The sequence below is a fragment of the Labrus bergylta genome, chromosome 19 (genome assembly GCF_963930695.1).
Source record: "Labrus bergylta chromosome 19, fLabBer1.1, whole genome shotgun sequence".
NCBI lineage: Eukaryota > Metazoa > Chordata > Actinopteri > Labriformes > Labridae > Labrus > Labrus bergylta.
This window is the reverse complement of record NC_089213.1, coordinates 9,548,267-9,572,631: the sequence shown is the minus strand read 5'-3', so window position 1 is coordinate 9,572,631 and position 24,365 is coordinate 9,548,267. Positions and strand designations below refer to the sequence as shown.

At 39.9% G+C, this 24,365-nt stretch overlaps 1 protein-coding gene across 1 annotated transcript; it reads left to right on the top strand.

The window, feature by feature from the left end:
- The first annotated feature begins 1,054 nt into the window (after positions 1 to 1,054).
- Positions 1,055 to 23,032, top strand: oprd1a (opioid receptor, delta 1a). The gene is made up of 3 exons (XM_020638037.3): positions 1,055 to 1,702; positions 14,964 to 15,319; positions 17,787 to 23,032. The coding sequence occupies exons 1-3, from the start codon at positions 1,452 to 1,454 to the stop codon at positions 18,314 to 18,316; spliced, it is 1,137 nt and encodes a 378-aa protein (XP_020493693.1). The 5' UTR covers positions 1,055 to 1,451; the 3' UTR covers positions 18,317 to 23,032.
- Positions 23,033 to 24,365: the final 1,333 nt, after the last annotated feature.

Here is a 24,365-nt window from a genome sequence, read left to right as displayed (position 1 = left end):
CATAGAATGATTGTCAGAGAATCTTTGGCGCTTGAACTCTACAGGGAGACAGGATGATTGAAGATGTCTGCCCTGAGCGGCAACAAGATCTATCCCTCCCTAGAGTCCAGACCCTGGTGGTGGAGGTGTTAGCGGATGATGTCGTCTGGGTTGATGCGCTGAAGAAGTTGATTGAACTGTGAAGACTAGAGTTGATGAGGAGATGGTTAATGACGTCATCTGAGGCAAACTGCGAAGCCTGGGGTTGACCGGACGATGGCTATTGATGTCATCTGAGGCTGAAGGGATGAAGGAGGTGATGAAACTGCGAAGGCTTGGTGGCGGATGGGGAGGTGGAGGGTCGCTCGTAACGATGGCATGAATGAACTAGTGGAAGAGAAAGACATTTTTACAAGAGACAGCAGCAATGTGATAGGCTAACAATGAGGGAGTGGAGCAGTGCTATTGGATAGATGTGACCAGGTGATGATTTTGAGAAGTTATGAGTGAGCATGCGTTAAGCAGTGATTTGACATCATGAATAAACAATAAAACAAGTGTGCAAAATATAGTCTTCCTGTCTGAACTTTCGCTAGAGCTACATTTCAACAGAAATCAAGGCCAGTCTTTTTTACTATTGAGTAGTTATTTAAAAGTCACACTAGCATGTGAGCATTTGAAAAAGGGGACTGGGCTCACAAAGTAATGTGAGAGCTTTGATCGTCATGCAGCTCCCTAAATTACTTTAACTGAAACTTTATTGATTTTGGACTAAATAGCGTTTTTGGCAGCTGCGTGATTATTTTCACAGCTTGTAGACACATTAGTTTACCTTTTTGTGAACGGTCCTTGAATTTTGTATGTAGGGCTGAACCTGGAGACTAAGTGGATGACAGGATATTTATTGTGATAGTCTCACTCTTTTTGTCTTAAATTATTGTTATTGGGTATGAGGATATATTGTATTAATTGAATAAAAAATAACACATTCCTCCCCACCAGTTATTTGCTTTCATATCGTTCCTTAAATAATTTCCTCCGCATCATAGTTTAAACCACAAGATAGCATCAGGACTGTCACTCATGTTCAGGTATTGCGCACCCATCACCAACCGTTCCGATTTGACGCCCATGACCGAATGGACGCGCAGCCTTGAAGTCGACGCACGGTTATAAGAGAGAGCGCGGGCTGTGAGGTGGAGATCTTACAGAGTATAAGAAGAGGGTTGTTCACAGTCAGAGCGTTACACAGACAGCTGACCGCTGCTAAGGAGCCAGCCTCTCCGCCACTATCCGGATATCGCACCGGGGAACGACTTCAGCTCTTTTACGCACAGGCTCTCTGCTTCCCAAATTCTTTTTTTGGAACAATTTCACTTTTTTCCCCACTCATTACATTTATTCGGACTCCATTCCCTTACAAAAAATTAAGTTCATTGCGATATTTTGGAGAAAGTGGGCAGCGCAGCAGCATGGAGCCGTACACGGTCCCGGGAGCTCAGCTCTCCCTGTCAGACCTTTACTCCGTCATCCCCTACAATGTCACCTTCCCGGACGAGGAGAGCGGCTTGATGGGCGGCAGGCTGCAGAACTACACGGAGCAGAAGGGTCCGGTGAGGAGCGCCGGGGGGATCATCATCGCCATATCCATCACGGCTCTCTACTCCGTTATCTGCGTGGTGGGACTGCTGGGCAACGTCCTCGTCATGTACGGGGTGGTCAGGTAAACACTGCTGCTGTTTTTCTTAATTACAGTCGTTAAACGCAGCGTGTCAAATGTTTGCAAAGACAAAAGAAAAAAGACAGAAACAGTCTAAACAGAGCTCCATTCATTCCAGTTTCCCTGTTTCATTGTGCAGAGACCTTTGACCGACACTTGGAAAGTGTAAGTTTCATTCATAATCTCACAATTTTAACACATTATAGTGCGTTTTCATAAAAAAGTCTTGCACTTGTTCATTTATTTTTGCGTGTAGCCGTAACTCACTAACTTTTTCTACAATGCATTGCTGAAATTGTGTCTTGCAAAGGTCCAATGTTTAGTGCGTGTGCATAGACATGCAAAAATTGATAAATAAATAAAAAGTTTGAGAATTTAATTTGATTATTCTTTTATCCCCCATAAATGTCCTGCTAGTATTAAGGGTTTGAATTTGGGGATGGGGATGGGGCTACACCCTAAACAGGTGATCTGAGGTCCTTGCATAAAGCATGAGTCATGTTTCGTGTTTTTACGCACAGCATCAAAATGTGCAAGATTTTATTTTAACATTGATTTTGGTGGGATGAGAGTGTCAGCTCTTGTCTCAGGTGCAGTTAGCTCTCACATCACCAGATGCTCTTGTCCAGTGAGTCTGAGGGGAAAATAATATCTTCCCATTAGAATATTCAATATATTCATATTGGCTTTATTTGTTCTCTGATCTGTTGTTCTTGATTGTTCTTGTTAAAATGTAGGTTCTGTGTTTACCTCCTTAAAAGCATATAAACAAGAATGATGAAACCATTGCTTTTAAAAATCAAAGTGTCAACACATTGAATGAACGACAGGTCATTTTTTCAAAGCTTAAAGTTTGTGCTTTTTTGGAAAGTGAGCTTATTTTGTTCATTACTGTTTTTTTTTTTGACTGAAAACTGTTAGGTTGAAGTCACAGTTTGCCTCAGCTCTTAAAGCAATATACACTATAACCCCCCCCCCCCCCACCCCCTTCTGTCTGATACAAGTTTTCTGTCATTCTGTGGAAAAACCTGTCAGCCCTGACCTGCATGCTTGTCAGGTAAAAAAAGCCTCTATAGCGTTGGCAGCAGCTCAGCTTGTTCTCCCTCATCATATTAATTACACTGTAATCACTGTATGTGTTCACCCAATATCATCACAGCTTTAATTACACCAGTGAGGCGGGGGATTAAACAAACAGGTTGAATTAATTTCATAGGCCCCTATATCAGAAGTGTAGGATAACTCAGCTAGGCAGAGGCAAAGCAGTGTTCACTTTTCAGGTCACGTACATGACATGACACATGAGAATGACAAGAAATAGCTAGTTATTATTTTTCTGTAAAGTGAAAAAGAAAAGCAGAGGGAAAGAGGCCAGGGAAAAAAGGATCAATATGGAAAAAGCCACAAGCAAGTCCTTTTCTGCACATGCAGACTTTGGAAATCGAACCACGAAAAATCCATAAATATTCAGAACTCCACCCATTATTCCCATTCAGGAGTTGCAATGAGAAGAATGGGCAAGACATAATACCTTTGACAATAAACAAAGAGGATGTGGGTGAGTTAAGAGGGAGACAAAGAGAAGATGGATGAGAGCTCCGAAAAGGCAGTGAATCAAATTGTGCACGGCTATTCGTCAGGCATTTGTGTTTGTGTGAGCGAGGAGACTCATCAGTGATGCTAGACCCCCCAGAGACGGTAGCAGGGAGGGGAAGCTGAGCACATTAACCATGCCCGTCAGAATATATTATCTTCTGTGGAACATCTTCAAACTCTGCACAGAGCAAACTTAAGAGATGGCAGCAAAACTTTGAAAGAAAATGAAATGCTGGATTAAAAATTAACCTCGTCCTCATCAATTATCCTCTTGTAGTTTGTAAACCGTCCCCTGATGCACAGTGTTTAGCAGTGCACTGATTCTAAAAATCATGGCAGATTCCGAAGTTTAGAATAATTTAGCCTTTTGCCAATTCTGATATGAATATATATTTTCAATTTTTAAGTTGTTACTAGTCTCTCCTCTTAAAATCTCACTGGAACATGTCTGACAAACTGAAAGTCACTGATTTATCCCAGAGTTTTTACAATAGATGACTTCCTCTGCCTAATTTGGTAGACTAGCTTGCCATCATTGTCACAATCGAGAAATTGGCTACTGACAATGGTGCATGCCACATTGTTTGCAGATGTGTCCATGTCCGTCAAAAAGACCAATGATAGTCGATACTGAAGTTCAACTGATGCATCGTGCATTCCTAATGAAATAGCAGCTTCTCTGTGTTTTTTTTTCTGTATTATCATTAAGATAGCATTTACTGGTTAAGACTTGGAATGTAGTCTTGGTAGACTTGGCGACCCCTGTGGTTGCAGCGTATAACAACAAACATATATTTTTTAAAGTTATGTCATTCCTCAACAAAGTGAGTTCATGATATCACCTAGAGCAGAGGTTCTCAACTGGTGGGTCAGGACCCAAAAGGGGGTTACGGAGCCATTTTCAGTGGGTCGCCAATGTGTGCCTCGAACAAATATTGTGTCAAAAAGTTTATGAAGCACTTTTTTCAACATGTTTGTTTTGTTTCGTTTTCTTTGTTCTGTCACGTTTTGTACTGTCGGAGGTCCAAACAGCACAATATTTCATTGAACAAATCTGATTGGTTGAAAATTATCTGAAATTCTGGTCGCAATTTTTTAATGAAAGGTTGGTGGTGGGTCCTGAGGCTTGACCAGTTGAGAACCACTGACCTAGAGGCTCATTGAAGCAGTATGACCTCAAATAGACTGATTCTTTAGTTAGAAGAGGGACAAAACAATACCAACATTATTTACATCATGATGTTGAATTGGATAATGTCTTAATTCCCTCTCCCTTGTCCACTGAACTTGACATATGAGCCCTTTGCTAATATGCAGTCCTGAAAATGTCTAGACAATATCAGGACAGGTGGCCCCTGCAATCTTCCTAAATGACCTGTAAACAAATGCACCGGACGGCAGGAGACACCATTATACCGTATGTGTCTATGGTACTTTCTTCTCAGATTCAAAATGGTTTGGGCAGACCTAAACGGGGGCACATAGATGGTGTACAGGCATGTAGTGTGGTTGAAAGAGGCCGGTTGGATCTAAAAATGCCAGGACAAAATGTTTTACCCGTCCAGCGCTAACCTCGGCAGTTCGATAAAATACATTGGATTTAAGAAACCAAATAGCATTTGAAAGCATCCTTTTGTCTTTGTTTTGCCTTGAACACTAGGTTGCTCCTAAAATCTGTATCACTCATTAATTTAAGATGTTACCATCAACTTATATTCCTAGATAGAGACAATGAGATGCACACAAACCCCATTTACTGTATTGTTTGCATGGATGGTCATGTCAGTATGAATTTGGGTTTGGGGCTAGTGATGCATGTAGAGCCTCTCGATCTGACCGCAGATGGAGAGGCTGTTAGTGACACCTGGAGATGGTCCATGCTGGTTAGGTCAGCAGCTCCTCTTATCTTGCAGCTTTCCTCTCCTCTGCCTTGACTCCTAGCTGTCACCACACCCGTCTGATAAGAACTGGTTCAGTGCTCATGCAATTTATTGCCAAGTGGCCTTCATTTGAAGTCATTTAGGTGTGCAGCAAGTGGAAGACTGGATAAGAGGGAAAGTGGATTGTTAACTGAACTGCAGATCTTGGACAGCGATCTGATCCAGTACATTGATATTTGGGTTTGGTCATACTTTGGCAAAGAAAGAAGATAAAGCTTCAGCATGATGCTCCTGATACTCAAAGGGGTTCATTTTCCAGGGCCGTTTTTTCTCCTCAATTCTAAAAGTGTTTTACCCTGATTTTAGAAGGTTTAATATTCCAACCCTAACCCATCACCAAGAAAACTGTCCTCATGAACTGGAAGTCGAGAAAAAAAAAAACAATATTGCACATTTGAAAAACGTACTCATCGAATATATATTAATGGAACAACTAACTGCCTCAGTCAGAAAATGAACTGCCCAATTTGCACACACGCACGCACACACACGCACACAAACACACATACACACACATACACACACACACACACACACACACACACACACACAACACCCACCTGGCCCCCATGCTCTCTTATCCGATTCTCCCTTTTCTCTCTACCTTTCTGAACCTTCCTTTACATAAAACCAGTCGTCTGAAATATCAATTTACATTTTCTCCAATTAGTATTATTATAATCATTATTATTACATTGTTGAATCTCGTCCTTGTTTTTTTATTATCTATTTTTTATTTTTTTGTGACTTCTGTGGACGATAATACATCAATCCCTTATCAAAACAGGCTACTGCATTTGGGGCCGGCTTCCCTCTGCTGGGTCTGGTGGCCTCTCCCTCTCATGTGTGCTCGCTGGCTGCAGTCAAGTACCGCTAAAACATAATCATTACACAAACTTTCACCTCTCACATCGCAACATTGTTCAACATCAACATATTCAACACATACCATACACACTGCTCAACTCCTCAACTCTCTTCTACCTCTCAAGTTCCCCTTACAAAGCACCTTCTCTCCCTCCCTTTCTCTCTTTCTCTCTATCGCTTCTTTCACTTCTTGTATCCTTTCTTAGGTATCTCGTATCGTTTTGTAATGTATTTGCTGGTTGTGTTTTGAAGTTGCTGTCCTGACCTTGTCTGTTTGTTTTTTTGTGCCTCATTTGTGTCACCAGTTTGTCACTCTACTGCACCTAATAAAAAAAAATATATATATATATTCCAACAGGCATCAAACACGAACAGTATTATGTGAAAGCAGCGACAGCATTACAACACTGGAGTTAAGCATAAGTCTGTGAGGAAATGATTAGATGGTGATGGAGTCAGACTGCACGTAAACGGCACGAGATGTTGCCTCTTAAGAGTTCATTATACACTCTTTAATAATACAGCGACGTGAGCATTCAGTCGTTATAGATATACAAGATTACATTATACACTCAAGTCATGTTTGACCAGTTCATATGAGCCAATGTCACTTGGTCACTCATAGCAGAGACTTCAGTCTGTAGTGCAGTTCATACAACCATGAATAAACTGATATACTTGCATACTTGAATGATCAAATGTATTGTTGTTTCTTGATTTTTTTACTGTCCATGTTAGTACGCTCACCCTCTCTGTCTCTTTCATGGAGTTTGTTGTTCCACAAAATGTCATGAGTAGTATTCCAAACCCTAACATTTTAAGATTAAGCTCTTGTAACTGCACTAAATCTGTTTTTGTTTTTTTTACAAAAATTAGCAGTAACTCATCTTCATACAAAACTAACTTTCAGTATCCGAGTGTGAAAGGAACCCATTATGTCGGCAGCTATGGCTCAGTTGGTGGAGGCGGTCGCCTCTAAATTGAAAGGTCGGGGTTCGATCCCCAGCTCTTGCAACAACATGTCCGATGTGTCCCTCAAGTGGACATTCCAGGAACTACTGTTTTTTAGCACTTTCAAAATTTCCCCTTCCGCAAATTTCTCAACACCAAAGTTTGCTGCTTGGTTGCAATGTTCATTCTTTCTTTTCTTTGAGTTTGAATGACCAATGGCAAGCAGCATTAGTGCAGTAGCGCCAACTTTTAGCATGGGGACATATATTAGATAACAGCAATTACTGAGCTGAAAGGACAATATATATCCTTAATCAGAGAGCACAAACCAAGCAGCAACCATGGGTGTTGAATAATGAAGCCGATGCAGAAGTGCAAAATCCTGTAGTTCGTCGAGTGTCGGCTTGCAGACCAATTAAGATCATGTGAAAAATAAATCTTGCATGTCAAATCAAACGACTTAGAGAGCCAGGAATAACTTTGGACTACTGGGTACTACAACTTTCTCTGTCTGGATTGAACTGTCTCTTACAGTTTGTCTTACAGGTGTAGAAAAATGATTGCGACGAACAAAACACAACACAGTTTACACTCTTTAATAGCTTATGGATTTATGATGGCTGATTTTACCGGCTGCTGTAGCTCCATCAGTGCACATACTTCTTGCATCAATGACGGGGAATTGAAATTTAGCTGAAAATATCCTGTAGTCAGTAGGAGCATGACTGTTTGTCATTCAGTGTCTTGTCTGCCAACTTCCTGAGCTGACTCAACATGGCCACTGTGTTTCACTGCTTGTTGTCCATATCTTCCTGCAGCATTTGTATCCAACTGTGTGCCTGAGTCTTGTATGTATGGCCTTCAGGCCCTGATACACAGGAGAGTCCAGCTATCGTTGTGCACCAGCGAAGAAAAGACTGATGGAGTAAAGCAAAGACGAATGATTCTGTGAATGTGGAGCTGGATTTAACTCCACAGCCAAAATAAGTCATCAGAAAAGTACAAATTGATAATTAAGTCAAGATTTATCTTTAAAACGCTACCATTTTTGACCAACTGCTTTCCTGACAAAGCATATTCCTAATGTGCTAATGACCTCAACCTTTTCATGTATGTCCACAGAAATGGCTCATCTAGTGCATTAGCCACTCCAATCAATAGACCAAAACCTGAACAGCAGACAGGCTGTGTCCAAAATCACCCATTTTGAGTGAGAATTATTAAACCCTGCATAGTGAACTCATTTTATCCCACAATGCATTGTGTAAAGTAGTGCACAACAAATGGTCACTAACCAAGCAATATATGCCATCGTGCATTTGCGCATCGCTTTGGCGGTCAGAAAGTGACGTTTGCCTGCTCTCATCGATGACAGAAGAGAGGCTTGTGAACACAAAAGCACCAGACCATAGTCTACATGCGTAAATAAATGAGTATTCTTATATTATTATTTTGTTGAAAGTGATAACAACATTAGTTATCACTGAAAAGAAATGCTGTAATTGATCCCCAGTCTGTGTTTCTGCACATTTTTAATTGGACAGCAGCAATCATGTAACTTCAACATAAGGCAAACTGCGGGTGGTGCCCGACTTGTGTGTGAATGTGTGTGTGTGTTTAGGTGAGTGTTAGTACGAATTTTCATGAAATTCATTCATCTTGGTAACTTCGTGAAATGTATTATTTAAGTCTGCCTACCACGTGTTAACACTCCTACCTTTAGGTGTCTGAAGCTGTGACCTTATATGAGCGAAGCACCTAAGTAGTAGCAGATCTATATATGGAGAGGAGCCAACTATATGTTGTCAGCAACTGTTTGCTAGGCAGAGAGTCTACATCTGATACGTATACAAATCAGTGTCATGTCATCTTCATTGTTTATGGTAATGCACCCAAATAGAAAGGGATTTGTGGGTTGCACCTTTTTGACAGAATATAAGCAGCACTGTGAACATTGTTACTTTGTCAGTCAAGTGATACTGAATGGTACTGAATGTGTGATTTCCGACGCAGCTACAGCATTTTTGCCAGTGTTCTTTTGGTATAACCAGATGTCAATGTTGACATAATACTTCCATTGAAACAAACTTATGTGTGGGTACCAGTATTAAGTCAGGTTTGGAAAATCCCTCCACAGGAGGACTATAGTCTTAAAATTACCATCCAACTAATCACATGTTTATTGTGTAATTCTGTAGTGGAGGCCATAAACGATTACTTTTATCAGCAGCTATGCTAATGCAAACAGAAAACCTGGTACAGTCATTATTTAGTTGATTTATTTTGCCATTAAAGGGAGACATTACATCTCAGTTCATTTTCCAAGTTAGACTTAATATGTATAGCATGATTCATTTTACGATCGCTACAAACTGAAGTTTCTTCGTCTTACCCTAAACCTAACCATATTAACACGGCTCTGATACAGCAGCAACAGTCTTTCTAGCATTTGCCATTGATTAACTTGACACAGCTTACTTTGCTGGATAGCCACTGCTACAAGATTGATTAATCAAGAACACAGGGTTATTCATTTAGACATATTTGTCCTGAATATTTTCAGCTCTGTTGCCCCAGTGAACTTTGTAGTTCTTCATTATCTCTGGCTGGTTTTACAGGATTTACATAATGTCAGACTATCAGCCCTTGATTAATGATGGGCTGAATAATAAACCAGTCGCAATTAAGCATGATCAATGGTATCTTTGTGAAAAGGCAGAAATCGTTTACAGACACAGAGGTCAGGACAGTCAATACTCTCCGGTGTCAGAGGACACTGTACATCTTATGTTTAAAACAGACTTTCTTGTGAATCGACACCCAAAGAAAAGTGGGAGGATGTGATTGGACAGCCGTGACAGCTTGGTAGTAGCCAGTCAAATGAAAAAACATAAACACAGAGGGAAGTCATTGAACCATCAAAGAGTGGGACTGTGAAGAAGAAAAACATGCTTTACTCCAACATAAAAAAGAGCGCTTTATATAGATTTCTGAACACCTTCAGAAAGAGTGGTGGATATTTAAAAAGCCTTCCCCTTCATCTGAATTATTCTCTGAATTAACCATTACATAACCTCGGGACCAGTGCAGTGATTGCAAAGGCAGAACACAGAAACAGAATCAGCTTCTAATCAGAGTCTCTTTGTATTTGTACACAGCCCGTTTCTACTTGTGTGAAATTAAAGTTCTGTTGTGCATATACTCTAAAGACATGGCATGTTTTGCAGCCCAGAATCCTGCAGTAATGGAATACAAAAAGCCTCCCCCTGCAGCAGCTTCTCCAACCACAGTACATGCCACACTGCTGGTATCCTTATTGGAAACCTCATAATCCAGCCGAGCTCCTGTGTGCCACTGTGGATGTTTCATTATATCTCAGGGCCCATAAAGCTGCAGCAACATTTTCCTATCCAATTATTTTGCCCCTGATTTATCCTTCTTTTGTAAAAACAAACATACCCTACAGTAGAAGGTGGCACAGTTGCATCATTTTCTCCCTCCGTCTACCATTTCATCTCCAGAGTATGACAGGCAGTGTGGAACAGCATCCGAACCCCTTCAGTCGTTTACTGAAGGAAAAATGAAGTGACAGCTTTGCCACAATGCAGGATGCACTCAGTGCCATCTCGTCCTGTCAGCTTAGATCAGGGAAAGGGGAAAGTGATTTCTTTTGGAATCACGGTTCAATAATGAAAGCATCTCTGACGATAAACATATTCCCTTTCCCCCCGACAAAAGATGGGCCTCATTCTACATGCTCAAAGACAACAAACAGTTTGAAATGCACTAGTAAACAGAGAGTTTTTCATTTATACCTTTCTTTTTATGACTCACATTATTTGACTTGAACTAATTTCTATACTGTAAGCAAAACATTTTGTGTTTTCCAAGAGTTACAAACAAATATCATGCTTGCTTTACAGACAGCCCTTACATAAGTATGTAATCGCAAGATCAAGGCTCTGCTTTGCAGTAAGCAAACTTAATAAAGGCATCGGATTAGGATTAAAAAAACAAGAGCATTTCAACACCAGCCATCTGCTGCTGTCTTCTCTCTTTCCCGTTTGTCTCGATTAAAAAAATAGAGATTTGAGATCCTGATTTGTCACCCATTGAAAATGTTTGTCACCTTATGAAACCCCGAACTGTTGAACAGCTGAAACCCTAAATGAATAACGAATGGTAACAAATTTCGCATTCTGACAGAGTGATGCTACAAAGTGGTGAACATATCCTGTCAAAACTTTTTTAAAATGGTTTCCTGAAAATGAATTGGAAATGTGTATATCATTTTTCAAGAATAATACTGTTCTCATTTCCAACATCTAATTTGTTGTCTTTGTGCTAATTTCAATGAAATACGGGGTTACAATGATTTGCAAATCATCACATTTTGTTTTCATTTACATTTTACACAACGTCCCATTGGTGTGAAAAAAAACCATAGGTTCAAACAGATGGCCTTGTCAGCAGTAATGAAACGAGCTTGTACTTGTTATGAATCGGCACTATACAAATAATGATTGATTGATTGATTGATTGGTAAATGGCATCATAGGAAATAGGTTGTTTGTCATACTTTCTATTGTTCAGCCTTACCAGAGTGGAAACTAAAAGTGGAATAAAGAAGCAGCTCAGAGAAAAATAACTTATACCTACCTGTGGTTGACATCACAACAGCATATACGATGAGTTCCTACAGGGTCTTGCATTCCTTGTGTCTTTCAAGTTGTTGTTAAGAGGAAGATTTCACAATCAGAGCCATAGAGTTTTAATAATTTACCAAACTTCAATGTGGCAGTCTTCTTCAGTGTATCATGGTATCTTTAGGGAATTGCCAAATACAAGACTTGTCTTGTCAAACGTTGGTAAATTATTGAGACTTTTTTCCATAGCGACGAGTGTGCAGCTATTTTTCCCCAAATCATTTTTCTTACTGTTGTCAGCTTCTTTCCAACACTGGTGTACTCCCCTCCTATTCTTTTCATTTTTCTGTTGCCATATTGGTTTCAAAATAGGCCAATCTGTTACCCCCTGGATAAATAAATGCAGTAAGAATGGGGCTTTAGTTTCATTTATGTGTCCCAGTAAGCCATGCCATTGATCCAGTGTACATAATAGCAGCTCTCTGGGAATAGCACTCCTAAACGGAATGCAGCCATTTGTTGTGTAATAAATTACACCTGGATTTTTTCCTGCTTTGGCATCAAAAGGCTTATTCTCCACACTGAAATACAATTTATAAAGGTTATGTCTGCATTGGACATTTCATTTTAAACTTGTATGTTTGAACCAGATTCCCCTGACCTGAAGAGACGCAGAGAGTAGTAATGACGTTATGTAGAGGCAGATGTTGGATCCATCTGTGAATAATGGAACAACTGATGAGACTCTTTGACATCAGACTTTGAATATTCACATCAAGCTGAATTATTACATAGCGCAATATTTCAGTCCACATGAATAAGTCACAAATATATCAATGAACAAAATCTGATAGAGATCATCAATTAAGCTTTTGATTAGCGCATTTCCTGCTAAGATGCTAATCTGATCTTTGAGAGCTCAGGAAATTCTGACTGGCAACAAGATAGCTGAAAGGAGGACCCAATTTTACAAACATGAAATTATTTTTGCCTTTCCATAAATTGTTTGTTTTACTCATAGCTGAGATGAATTACATGGTGAATAAATCCAAAACATTTAAGGATAGTGTAATAGAAATAAGTCTACTGAAATTAATAAACATCAATGTCTTCAATCCATTGTGGGTCCCATGCGGTTTCCAGTTTAATGCTTGACAGGTGGTCTTTTAAGTACTGGTATGTCTATCTCTAGTTTCTCTCCTTTGGTTGTGTTGGATAGAAAACGGAATAATTAAAAATACAAATTGTAAAAAAAAATAAAAAGTAGTGTAGAAAAAAACATCAAAACATTTTTTTGGGCCAATTCAGTGTGCATCACTAAAACATGACAACATGATATGAGAGCTATGTTAGCAAAGAAAGATACTTTATACTGAAGATTGCAAAATGACAGGAGATATAAATGTTATGCTGGGGGTGTCCTGCAGAAATATTCACTTTTAAAACAGTTGCAATTTTCTTCCCTTAGTAGTTCAGACACTACATCTTTAAAAACTCCATATGACAAGAGAGAGAGAGGACATGCTTTGCTGTCCTTTGAAAAGTTATTCCTCATAAAGCAGACTTTCCGCCTTCAGTCTAGGGCTTTTGGGTCTTTGTTATAAAGGGCAGTTGAAGAGAGCCAGGAAATCGTGGGATAGTGTAGGGGATGACATGCGCCAAACAGTATGCAAGTATCAACCTCTGGTGTTGAAAAATGATCCAATGCGGAAGTGCAAATAACTGCAGTTCCTCCTTTAGGCTGTGTTCACATTTTACTTATTTTTTCAGAAAAAAAGCGCTGACTTCAGCTCCTTTTGAGCGCTTCTGCGCGAGCGTTCTGTAACCTTAACAACGGGATCTAGCCTGGAGGTGAGAAATAAAATGATTTGCTGTACTTCTTTCTTCAGTCAGCTTCCCAATTGGCAATCCTGACAATTCACAAAGTGCATGTTCGGCTGTCCTCAGGGTTCTCCCCAAACAACAGGAGATCAGTTGGAGAATATTATTCATTTTTAATATGTATGATTTGCAATTGGGTGCTCAAGATGTCTCTCCCAGCAGATCAGATCACTCCTAACACATCATACAGCACAGAAAAATCAGCCAAACTAATCTTTACATAAAATAATCTTTAGAAACATTCCTAATTTGGGATTTTGCTTGGGAATGCTTGAAGTGGGGAGTCAGACCCATAATCAGGTTGATTATGTAATGTATACCAATCCGTTTGGTTAAAAAAAGTTCACAATACAAAAGCATCACAAAAGATTCTTAAAGAAGTGCAGGATGAAAAGAGTATCTGTGATGTGTCTGAAAATATATAGCCCTCATACAGTACCACCATAAAGACCCGTTTGAGTCACTGTGGGCTATTGACTGTGTGAGCAGAAGAAAAACTAATATAAATCAATCTGGTTGGTTGCTTTCCCCACGGAGCAGAGCAACTAAGAATGTACCAATATTGTGATTGATATTTCTTTTATTCTTTCCTCATTAAAAAAAAAACAATAGCTTTAATGCATTCATGCAATCCTTTATGATTCAGGAACACAAACTAGAACAGAAGATAAGTTTGTCTGATTCCATATAGTGTGAGCTTGATGTATCCATACTCTATTCCAAAACAGAATATTTTAATACATTTTAAACTTTCCCTGGTTCTTTGTGCCTTTAGGCTGTCCACTAAGTCTGATTGTATTCAAATGTAATGATGTGCAAATCCTGCTGTCTCTTGGGAAACTAATGAAGCTGTATGTAAATATATACATATCTTCTGAGGGCTCTGATAAGAGCAGAGAAGAGTCTAAGTCTTGTGCTCCCCGGGGAGAAAATTACTGTTTTTTATATCTTTTTTTTAATATCTTCATCTCACATACAACAAAAAATGCACAGACCTAAGCTAAAAGTCAGTCCAGCACATAAAATATAGATAAACCTTTTTTAATAGCGTTAGTATTTTCTTAGCACAATGTCTCTGGTGCTTTCTGTGCAAGTAGTGCTGCTTGATCAGAGGCCAACAAGCCAATTGTAATCATTATCTCAAATCACCCGTTTAGAAAAACAAAAGTAATCTGTGAGGAATTAGCATTAGACATTTGGTGCTGTACATTGCATAACTAAAGCATGAGGGAATTATCTCTCGCTATGTAAGCCATAAAATCATGCTGCACATATCACTTTCCAATCCCCGTATTCCATAACAGAGACTTCCATAAGCAGCTGCTCTCATTACTGCTGCTACTTACTGCCAACACTTCTTCTCTGCTCTGTTAACACAACCAGATACACCAAGATGAAGACGGCCACTAACATTTACATCTTCAACTTGGCCCTCGCCGACGCCCTGGCCACCAGCACGCTGCCATTCCAGAGTGCCAAATACCTCATGAACACCTGGCCGTTTGGAGAAATCCTGTGCAAGCTCATAATTGCCATCGATTACTACAACATGTTCACAAGCATCTTCACCCTCACCATGATGAGCGTGGACCGCTACATCGCTGTGTGCCACCCGGTCAGGGCGCTGGAGTTCCGCACGCCCGTCAAGGCCAAGATGATCAACGTGCTCATCTGGGTCCTGTCCTCAGCGATTGGGGTGCCTATTATGTTCATGGCTGTGACCAAAGTGTCAGATAATGGTGAGACAGAGCTTTTTTTTTCTGCTTTTCAATCTTTCATGATTAATTAAAGGCTTAGTTTGTTGTAAATATCTGTTCCAGAACTAGCAGGACTACCCAGAGTTGAATCTGTATGGCTCATTCTTCGTACAAGAAAAGACCTTCGACAGGCTTTGATCAGCATAATTAGATTTTATTATGCCAAGATTCTGGTTTTTCATCAGAGTTTCCATAGGACAAAAAGGAAAATCAAGTAAAATGTTGATGGTGAATTGAGTTGCAGCCTCGCATCAGACAGACATTGAAGATTCACAAAGCCAGAGAAATAGCATTTGGAACACTTAGACCCCTGAAACCACAAACCCTCCATTGAAACCCCAAATAATACTGTTTTTATACTACTCTCTTTTTATTTGTAGTTCAGAGTACTTACTTTGAAGGTAAATGCATGAATGACTAGAGTTTTAAAATCTCCTATGTCTCTTTAGTGTATTTTGTGATGCATATGTTTTGTCTTGATTATTTCAAATGATCAAGCTCATCTACTTTTCAAGTAATCCTTGATAACTCAAAAAACTGTTTGAATGAATCCTTGAAAATTAAACGATGTTGTCCTGCCCGGATCACTGACTCAGAAAAACTAACCCAACGTCCAAATGTATTATGTCTATGTTCATCAGAATCTCCCTTAAAGTGATAGTTCAGTGTTTTTGTAGTTGTATTGTCAACAGTAACTATATTACCCTCAAGAAATGTTGGCCAGCTCAGCCCTTCTTTTAAGAAAATGGCAGGAGTACAGGAAAGGAAGCTAGGCTATACATTGTAGCAGACTGGTACGTTTGTTCCACTTAGTTTTAAAAAAAAGTTAAAAACCAATGTTGGGGTTAATGTCAGTAAATTGAAGAAATTACAGCGCTTTACTTTTCCACTAACAGTCCCCTGTGGTCTAAATGAAACGTCTGTGCTGAGCTTTGGTCAAAATATAACATGAATCAAGCAGCAGAGGAGGTTTGTGACCCTGTATAAACCAGCTCTCTCAGAACGCGCCGTTTTGGTGTGTGTGTCTCTTTAAATACAATGAGCACCCCCTGAATTTTCACGGTAGACATCACTCCTCTGTAGCAAGAATAAAAATGGCAGACCTGCACAAAAGTTTTGTTCTAGGCTGGGGGGAAGTCCATGGGTGGAGATATCAGGGTAGAGGAGGGTATTTTGTTTTTTACCAGAATCCCACTGTGATGTCACAAGTTGAGCAAATTTGAAACAGAGCATTTTTCTCTGTGTTGTGAGACTTATGCAGACCACAAACAAAGTACTAGATGGATTTATTTCATATTTTGTGGGTCAGTAGACAAATATATGTTCAAAAACACTGTCAAAGTGGACTTTTCATAATACAGTATGTCCCCTTTATGCAAAATTCACTAATTATTCACTAATTCAGGACTTCCAGTGTAGCCAGAAGATATCCAGATTACTGATATTAGATATCTGTCAGGACAGGCCCATGAGTCTATGGTTTCTGCCAACTTTTGATTAAGTTTTACCTCTTGCTGTAGCAAAGTGCTTGCTAATCAAATACTACCAATGGAATCATCTAGAGCAGAGCCTTAATGTTATGTTTCATTAAATAACTTTTGTTGTGATTGGGCGCAATATAAGTAATTCAGTCTGATATCTCATTTTTCTAAAGTTTTGAAATGTTTATTGCAGCAACAAAACATTTGTTACATGCAGGGATTTGAGGAGTGATAAGGAAATATCTTTAACCCTCCAGAGCGAATGCTGGAGTGGTGTTGGGACTAAAGAGTGAAGCACTGGTGCAGGGCATAGCTGGCAATGACAGAGCAGAGAGAGAGAGAGAGAGAGAGAGAGAGGAGAAATCTTGCAGCCTAAACCGCCAAAGTGGGTGGACGAATGTGTCAGGAAATTGTGGAGGATGACGCAGTGTGTCAGTGTGAAATCAGGTGCCGCTCTAGTTGATTGAACTAGCTCACAGGCATTGCTTCATATAGAAGCTTTTTAAAAAATGTTAGGGCCAAGCTGCAACCTCCGGTCTCCTCAGCACCTCAGCTCCAGCTCTCAGCCTGTCATTAGGCTGACTAAAAGTTTGGGTGAGACTGGATTTCTAGCATGGCGGCTGCTGCCTACGAGCCTCCGGAACCCCCTGCCGTAACAGATGGCTGACATCACTCAGGTTTCGTCCATTAGTATTTACAGTCTATGGTTTGGGCTGACAGAAAGCCCTCGTACATTAGCCTTGGATTGTTAAAACCACAGCCAAAGAAAAAACACTGTAAAACACAATACTTTCTTTAACGTCTTTCATTAGCACAGCTGCAAAAACTGTAGTATTTTGGTTTCTTGCAATCTTTTGTGTGTACAGATATTTTTTGTCTTAAGCCCTTGTTAAAGAAACAAGTATCTGTCCAAACAAGCTTGTTACTGTAACCCTAAGTATTTCTTATTCTATCTTCCTTCTCTCCAGGTAAAACCATGTGCATGCTGAAGTTCCCAGACCCTGACTGGTACTGGGACACAGTGACAAAGATCTGTGTCTTCATCTTTGCTTTTGTGGTTCCTGTGATGGTGATCACCATATGTTACGGCCTGATGATCCTGCGTCTGAGGAGCGTCCGGCTGCTTTCAGGGTCCAAAGAGAAAGACCGCAACATGCGCCGAATTACCCGCATGGTCCTGGTGATTGTTGCAGCCTTCATCATCTGCTGGACCCCAATCCACATCTTCATCATCGTGAAGACTATGGTAGAGATTGACAGCAGGAACCCCTTCGTTATTGCGAGCTGGCACCTGTGCATCGCCTTGGGCTATACCAACAGCAGCCTCAATCCTGTCCTTTATGCATTTTTGGATGAAAACTTTAAGAGATGCTTCAGGGATTTCTGCCTCCCATGCAGGACCCGCGTGGAGCAGCACAGTCTGGCCAGAGGCCGCAACAACACCAGGGAGCCTGTGTCCGTCTGTGCTCCGTCAGAAGCAGGGAAGAAGCCCGCATGACTAGGCATGGACCGGGTCCCCCACAGCTCTCGCTCGAGGAGGATCCAGCAAGATCTGCAATCTGAGGTCACCCAGATCTCCACAACAGAGTTTTGAAAAACCTTTATGACAGAAAAAAAAAGTTTCAAGAGTATGAGTCTGCAAGTTCTTTCTGATCGGGCTAATAAAAAGGAAAAGGACTCAAAGGAATGGCTAAAGGTAATGAAAACTAAGATTGATGCTGCTCTTTTCTATTAGAGTCCTGAAAACAAAGTGGAATCTTTGTTCTCGCAGGAAATGTAACGTCTTACAAAGGCAGTGGCAGAACATGTGGTGAAAGCACTAAGAGAAAGTCCAAATTCTAAAGCAGGAATATGAACCAAAAGTATCCAGCTCATTTGTCTAGCCAAAGCACCTCACTACAAGAGTACTGGACTTTTTTGATGATGATAAAAGGACAAAGAACCATCTGCAGGCGTCTGTCTTGTCAAGCAGTGAATGCAGCACTCAGACTCCATCCTTCAGACTGAATTGAAAAATAAAAAGACGTGTGGAGAGAGTGACAAAGTTGCAACAAAAGGAAGAAGTGGTTTACAACAAATGTTCAGAACTTCTTCAAAAGAAAACTCGCCTGTTTATTCAGAGTAACAACTGAGATTTTAACAACTTGTAACATCATCACCAGAGAGATGTATCTTTTATATCAACGTGAAACTAACAAGCCTTTCAGAGCAGAACCACACCACCTTTACCCACCGACAGCTGGATGATGAATTGTGGCATAGTATTTTTTCAAAACAATGTCAACCAATCTATACACAGAGCATAAGGCATGAGCTACACTTTGTGATTCAGCCGTCTTTTGCAGCCAAAATGAATTTGCCTTACATCTTGTCCCTGAGCGTTGGATGTCCCGTCGCACGTTCACATGCTCACTGTGATCGTCATCTGATTAACATTTAATTGTCTGCACCACAACAGAAGTGTGGTGCTTTGTATCTGTAGTGATGAGCTGCTGACTCTAATGACAATACTCAAAGGCTCGTCAATGAGTTCAGTTAGCCGAACACAAAGTTTTTCAGTGTTTTAATAGGAATCAGGGCTCGATGTTCCATGGATTGAAACATGCGTGTTGTAAATCAAATGAAGTCCTGTTCAAGCCTCTTTTGTAGGGGGTTTGTGTCAGATGGAAAATCCAGAATATTCTTAAACCACTCAACCTTTTTTTCATGTACGGACTTCCTCTCTGCTCCCCTACTTGACTTTCATAGGTTGTGTCAAGCCTGCAGAGAGCCTCTGAGCAGAATCACTAAAGAGATGAACCTGCTACTTAAGAGTTCCATTGGCAGCCTCAACACTCCCCCTCATCAGCTCGTCAGTCAATACAGATCAAAAGTCAAAGAACACCTCTTCATCGCTGTGCAACTGGAGGTGTAGGGTGTCCAGGTGTCAACAAACTGCTTCAAGGAGATTATTGATCTGCATGTAAAAGGAGTGAAGCGCCTGTCATCTGTCACACTGAATATCGGTGTCACATTTAAGACACACTGAGTGGCATAAACCAGAAGAGTAATTTGTCCTGGGTCATTTATTTACTCTGACTGATCGTGAAACCAAGCAGATTGGAGACATCAATCAATGGACGCTGTCTTACTTTGCATACCAGATGAGGCATGGCAGAGGTAATAATGTGCAGTTTATCAGGATTTGTTCTCATGTGGAAATACTTTGATATATGTGTTGAATTGCTGTCAAAATGTGCCACAGTTAGGATTAATGTTAAAATAGCTTTTTGAATAATGTGGTAATGGATAAAACACAGGAGGGTGTAAGGATAAAGGGTATGTTGTACAGTTTGTTAAGCTATTCTTTGCGACATAAAACAACATGACTTTAAATATGAACATTCAAAGATAAAGTCAATAAATGTGAATTTGTAGATAGTATATAAAGCTTTTGCATTTGAACAAAATTTGGCTCCAGCCACAGTAACCAAGTCCTTAAGGTGTGCCTGTTAGCTTTTGCGCTATCTTTATATGTTTTGGATTTTAATATTTTTATCACAATGCTTTGAACTCATGTGGCTCGAATGAAAAAGAAAAAACAAAGAAACAAGGGAAGAGAGACAACAATCCAATTCTTACAAATGGATTTGTGCTCGGTTTACATATTCATCAATTTGCTTGTGGGTTGATTGCCGTTACCGTCTGAACCAAGCATCAAGAAAATAAATATTGACTATCTGTGTGCAGTAAAAGGAAAAGAAAATCCACTTTTGCAGCATGACGCATTCGTGCATATTGTTTTAATAATGTGTGCTGCATCTCTGCTGGTGAACATAATATCTTTAAACTCTCATCATTTAAAAAAAAAAAAAAAAAATCATGTTATTCATGGCAAGAATGTCAGAAATGTACAGAATACGTTTTTCATGAGAAACATTGACAAGGGTGTGCAAGTTAATATTTGAACTAATAAACATCCAAAAGCAAAAGCTGATTGGTTCTCATAAATTGCAACATAAAAAATGTAATAAAAACAATTGAATTCAGTGTTTGAATAAAGAGTGAGGATGACTTAGATCATTTTCATCTTCCCATCACGTGGAATAAACCATGTTTCCTTGTTTATTTTTCATCAGCCTGTATTTACAGTTTTGCCCAGATTGATGATACTTTGTAACGTTTCCGGATGTTTAATACAGTCAGTTACACAAAAAATATTCTTATTGTTGCATTTTTTTCTTTAACGTTCAATTGGACTGAAAGCTCAGATCCATTTTTTGGGGGGGGGCTTTCATATTACTTGGCAGTATCAGATTCCTGTGTGAACTGGCCCGCATGCGCAAAAGAATGACAACAAAGAAGTCACATGCAATATGGTGTTTTTCAAAAGTAAACTGAAAGCATGCTTCACGGTTTGCTCCGTCAGATGGCGCCCGACCTGCCCCACTGGGTCCGTTTCTGGAATTTGTGAGCACAGAGTGGAGCCATGATCAGCTGTACACCAATCACAGGAGAACGACAAGATCGCGTAGACGTAGACACGAAAAACGTGCAAACAACATGTTGCTTTGTCCTTCTGAGGTTGGTTTGTTGTTCATTTGGTGCCTGTTTTGACTTAATGTTGATAAAGTGATGGAAAATATCACGGTGAGTCCGTATATTGTGTTTTATTTTGAAATTGACTGGGTGATCTGTGCGTTTCCTTGTCGGACTTCCTGTCGGGGTTGTTCTATTCTGTCCAGCGCGACGCGTACTTGCATGTGTGCTACTTGTTTAAGTATGTTGCTAATGGCACACTAACAACCAGGTTAGCATGCAGTATGTATCTTTCAAGTATGTAGTGGACGTGGCCTCCTGACACAGCCTATGACTTGTGTCAGTAAAGAGTGACGTCACAGTCTGATCAGCGAAACCTGATTTGGGACCAGATATGAGGTTTACCCAAATCTGCTTTGAAATGAGACTTGTGCTGTTTAAACTGTCTTTTAATCAACAGATCCGAGTCACATATGAGCCAAAAAACTGATTAGGGACACTTTTGTTTTCAGTGTGAGCGTAGAAACATTTAGTAATATTTCAACACTCTGTTGTTGACAATAACAAAGAAGCAGAGGAATCCAGGTGTTACACATAAATACTGACAGGCCAATAATATCCTCATGGCCTAAAGGAGTTTTTAGCTCGATGACCTAAACGAGCACAACCTCTGACCTTTGCTGTCAGAACATTAACAGGCTGTATTCCACTGACTTGTTATATTCTGTTGCTCTGATTTGCTGCAGGGTGTTCGTCCATTCCTGACAATGGACACCCACTTAGTAAATCAGGAGAAACCATGTGATCATTGTTCTTAATCAGTGAGCTGTTTATACAGTTTAGTGTTGGCCTGTATCAAAAATAATAAACCAGGGAAACATGATGCAGTTTTAAATCTATTGCAACATATTAATGACCTCTGAAAGCTAAGGGCAGCAAGCTGCAAGAAAAACACTGCCCCTTTTATTTCATTACATAGGATACCATTTACACTGCATTCACTATTCAACTCAAAACAGTTATGACCTTAAATTAGATCATGTAACATCTTAAAGTGGAGTTTGGGAGAATTTGTACATCTAGATAGATAGCTATAGTCTCACAGGAATTTAAGATATTTTAAACATTTTTGTACTTAATTTTAACTACTTGACTTAATTTCAACACATTTAAAAAAAAATAATGCTCTTCAGCTTTCTGGCTTATTTCAGAACCAAAATGTCATATGAGCTGAGCAGACGACAAATCTTTCCTGTTGCCATGCCGCATTGTAAGATTTGTTCTGTGCAACGTTTCCACTGCACAAGAGCCTTATAAGATGGAACTAGTCAGACCCTCAGGTGTTGACAGGGAAGCTAGGAATATTGTTTGGTAATAAGTTGATTTCATTTCAGAATGCAGAAAACACAATTGGTTGGGGTGGGGGGGTTGATTGGCATGGTATAAGTGGGATAACATCCCAGGAGATGTCCATAATCAGGAATTGATGGACTCTGCAGCGGCAACCGCCAGACTAAATTGTGTCCTCCAAGATATCAATTAATTCCTCATAATGTTCAAGCCCTCAGGCATTATCATCTATGTAACGTTTCAGAGCTCATTACTTTACACGTCTTCTCCCTGACAACTCCCTGACACTAAACTGGCACCTTGAGCTCCTCTCTCTCTCTCTCTCTCTCTCTCTCTCTCTCTCTCTCTCTCTCTCTCTGTGTGCATATACAGTACATCATATTACTGCATATATCTATCTGTAAATCTCAGTCACTAACCACCTACTTTCCTGAGAGCTCTTGAGCTCTCTTAGGCTCCTCAAGATCGTTGGTTGACGGCCTGCCAGAACAGGCCGTAAAGTGTCTTGAGATAACACTTGTTATGAGTTGACGCTATACAAAATGAATTGAATTAAATTGAATGAAACAATCAATCACTCTATTGTCAGCACACAGCTCACAATCACACCTTCATTAGAGTTCATCTATTTGCAATGTATTACTGGTCCTCCACCTGACAAAATATCATTTGAAAACAACTTACAGAAGTACAGAAACTGGAGACAGGTGACTAAATACTAATGACAACTTAAACCACAAACAATATAACGAAAGCCTCACTATACTCGTCAAACATACGGTTGGACCAAAGGCAGTCAGGAGCAGCATCATTTCAACAACTTAGTTTATCTTAAAGCTCCTGTGAGGATTTTTTGGTTTATGGTGATTTAGGCTCCCTCTGTGGATAACGTGGTGCTTCTTTTTGCTGATCTTGTCCTTTACATGTGTAAGTCGTTGTTTTGTTCTAAGCAACAAGGAATAACTTTAGGGAAATATAGTGCTTTCACACATGCACAAAACTCCTAAAGATCTCCCCCCAAAGTTTTCGGGGAGAGTTGCATGTGTCAATTAAAACAAAGGTACTCCTGGAGGCGTCCATGTTGCTTTTCCCTCTCGTAACTGGATAGCAGTTGTGAAGTCTTTCCCAGCTCCATCATCAAACTTCTGAGGTAAATCAAACACTTCGTTAGATTCCCTTCCATTTTGCCGGCATCCCTCAACCAAGATGTATTCACATAAGAAATAGACCAGTATGATTGCAAATCCATTATAATGACTATTGACGGGCACTGACCGACCTCCAGGCATAATTAAAAGTCTCAATATTTAGAGGGGGATGTGCCCAGGTCGCCCATTATAACAAACCGCTAATGGACAGTCATGTGTGAAACCCAAACAGCTTGAAGGATTGGAAAATTGCTTTTATTTTACCACATCTTTGCAACAGAAAAATCTCGGAGATTTTGCACCAACCAAACTGTTTCTTTTAAACAAAATTACTACAATGAATTTTGTGAGCAGCATTTTTGGACAAAAGCAAAGCTGTTTTTAAATGTGAGGATATATGGAAGGGACAATGTATAGTGAGTGGTTTTTCATCCAAGAATCTAACCTAGATAGGGTTGTCTTTGTTATAACAACCTGCTCACTTTTAATTTTCCCACTGATATTAATCTTATTATACTGAACAAGTGAGAC

Coding starts and splice junctions, on each gene's coding strand:
- oprd1a (XM_020638037.3), top strand. CDS start 1,452: ATGGAGCCGTACACGGTCCCGGGAGCTCAGCTCTCCCTGTCAGACCTT. Junction 1,703..14,963: donor GTCATGTACGGGGTGGTCAG/GTAAACACTGCT, acceptor TAACACAACCAG/ATACACCAAGATGAAGACGG. Junction 15,320..17,786: donor GACCAAAGTGTCAGATAATG/GTGAGACAGAGC, acceptor CCTTCTCTCCAG/GTAAAACCATGTGCATGCTG.